Source organism: Apis laboriosa, unplaced genomic scaffold, assembly GCF_014066325.1.
Source record: "Apis laboriosa isolate Shangri-la unplaced genomic scaffold, ASM1406632v1 scaffold33_cov142, whole genome shotgun sequence".
Lineage (NCBI taxonomy): Eukaryota > Metazoa > Arthropoda > Insecta > Hymenoptera > Apidae > Apis > Apis laboriosa.
This window is the reverse complement of record NW_025222887.1, coordinates 184219-185944: the sequence shown is the minus strand read 5'-3', so window position 1 is coordinate 185944 and position 1726 is coordinate 184219. Positions and strand designations below refer to the sequence as shown.

General features: G+C 24.2%; 1 protein-coding gene across 1 annotated transcript; it reads left to right on the top strand.

The window, feature by feature from the left end:
• The first annotated feature begins 607 nt into the window (after positions 1-607).
• On the top strand, positions 608-1726 carry LOC122714593 (trafficking protein particle complex subunit 1). The gene is made up of 3 exons (XM_043936067.1): positions 608-964; positions 1192-1401; positions 1484-1726. The coding sequence occupies exons 1-3, from the start codon at positions 866-868 to the stop codon at positions 1610-1612; spliced, it is 438 nt and encodes a 145-aa protein (XP_043792002.1). The 5' UTR covers positions 608-865; the 3' UTR covers positions 1613-1726.

The following is a 1726-nucleotide window of genomic DNA, read 5'->3' as shown; positions in this document are numbered from 1 at the left end:
TTTACCACGAAGAGTGATAAATTAACGATCAATCAGCGAATAAAAAATTCATATCAAAAATCAAATATTTCTATTAAAAATATGTCTGATATAAATACGCAATTATAATATATATTGCATATATAAAATTTAAAAAAAATTAAATTGAATAGAATCTATTAAGATTTCTAATCTATGAATTAGAAAACTAAAAAGAAAACTGATCAGGTATCAAAGCCATCTTTTGAGCGCGAGAGTTTTACGGATCAAATATAGAAGAAGGAAAGGAAATAATGAGAGAAGGACAGAGATAAGATAAAAATGTTGAAATCAGCGCCATCTTTAGAGTGCCGCAAATGAAACTCGATACACAAGGACAGAAAATAATAGAAAAAGGATGGAAATAGAATAAGAATTAACCAATAGCGCCATCTTTTGAATGGAAGTACCTCTTCAAAGAATCATCTTTCTAAAAATTCTCAAGAGATAGCGCTAATCTTAAATTCTTACTCTATCTTATCCTACTTTTAAAAAGATATCATCAGTATTCAAGAGATGGCACTATTAGTCAATTCTTATTCTTGATTTCAGTTTCGTTGACATTCGTGGCATTCTGTAGATGACGCTGATTTCAATATTTTTACCTTATCTCTGTCTTTCTCTCAGTATTTCTTTTCCTTATCTATATTTGCTTGGTTCGTTGTATCTTCGTCTGTAATCAAACGTCGTTCGAAGTGAACGTATTGATGTATTGATAACAATGTACATATATATATTTTGATGAGCCATCTTTCGTAAAAAACTTATATCGCTATGCAATCATCAATAAACAATTGATTGAATATTTTGACAACAATAAAGAAACCAAAAACGATACATTAAGATTATGACAATTCACAATTTATATATATTTTCCAAAAATGGAACATTGCTATATTATGCAGAATGGAATAGATTAAATAAATCTGGGATCACAAAAGCAGAGGTATGTACGAATGGATATATAAAAATTATTATTTTAAAAATTATTAAATATATACTATATAATTCTTCTAACCTTTTTAAACTACAATATCTTATGTAAAAACTTATAAAAGTAATTTTTTTCATTATTCTTTAAATTAAATTTCTTATTATATTATTGTATTTATTATTAATATATTATTGTATCATTAACAATATTAATGTAGTATATATTTTGTACAAATTTAGGAAGCAAAATTAATGTATGGAATGTTATTCTCCATAAAGTCGTTTGTAAGTAAAATTTCGCCATTAGATCCAAAAGAAGGATTTTTATATTATAAAACTAGTAAATATACGTTACATTATTTTGAAACTCCATCTGGATTAAAATTTGTATTAAATACTGATAATGTTACACAAAATGCTAGGGAATTATTACAGCAATTATATAGGGAGGTGAGTACAATAATTTTATTACTATATTATTATGTAGTTTATTCAGAAATACATAGAAAAAACAAAATCAATTTTTTTACAGGTTTATTTAGAATATGTTGTAAAAAATCCTTTGTGTCAATTAAATGAACCTATTCAAAGTGAATTGTTTAAATTAAAAGTTGATGAATTATTTAAAAAATCTCCCTTGTTTTTAAGTAGATCAATATAGAGATCTATTTATTATTACATATATAAATATAATATATTTCAATATAAAAATGGTTGATTATTTATTTATTCAAATTTAATTTCATAATACAATCAATTGTTAAATATTGAATAT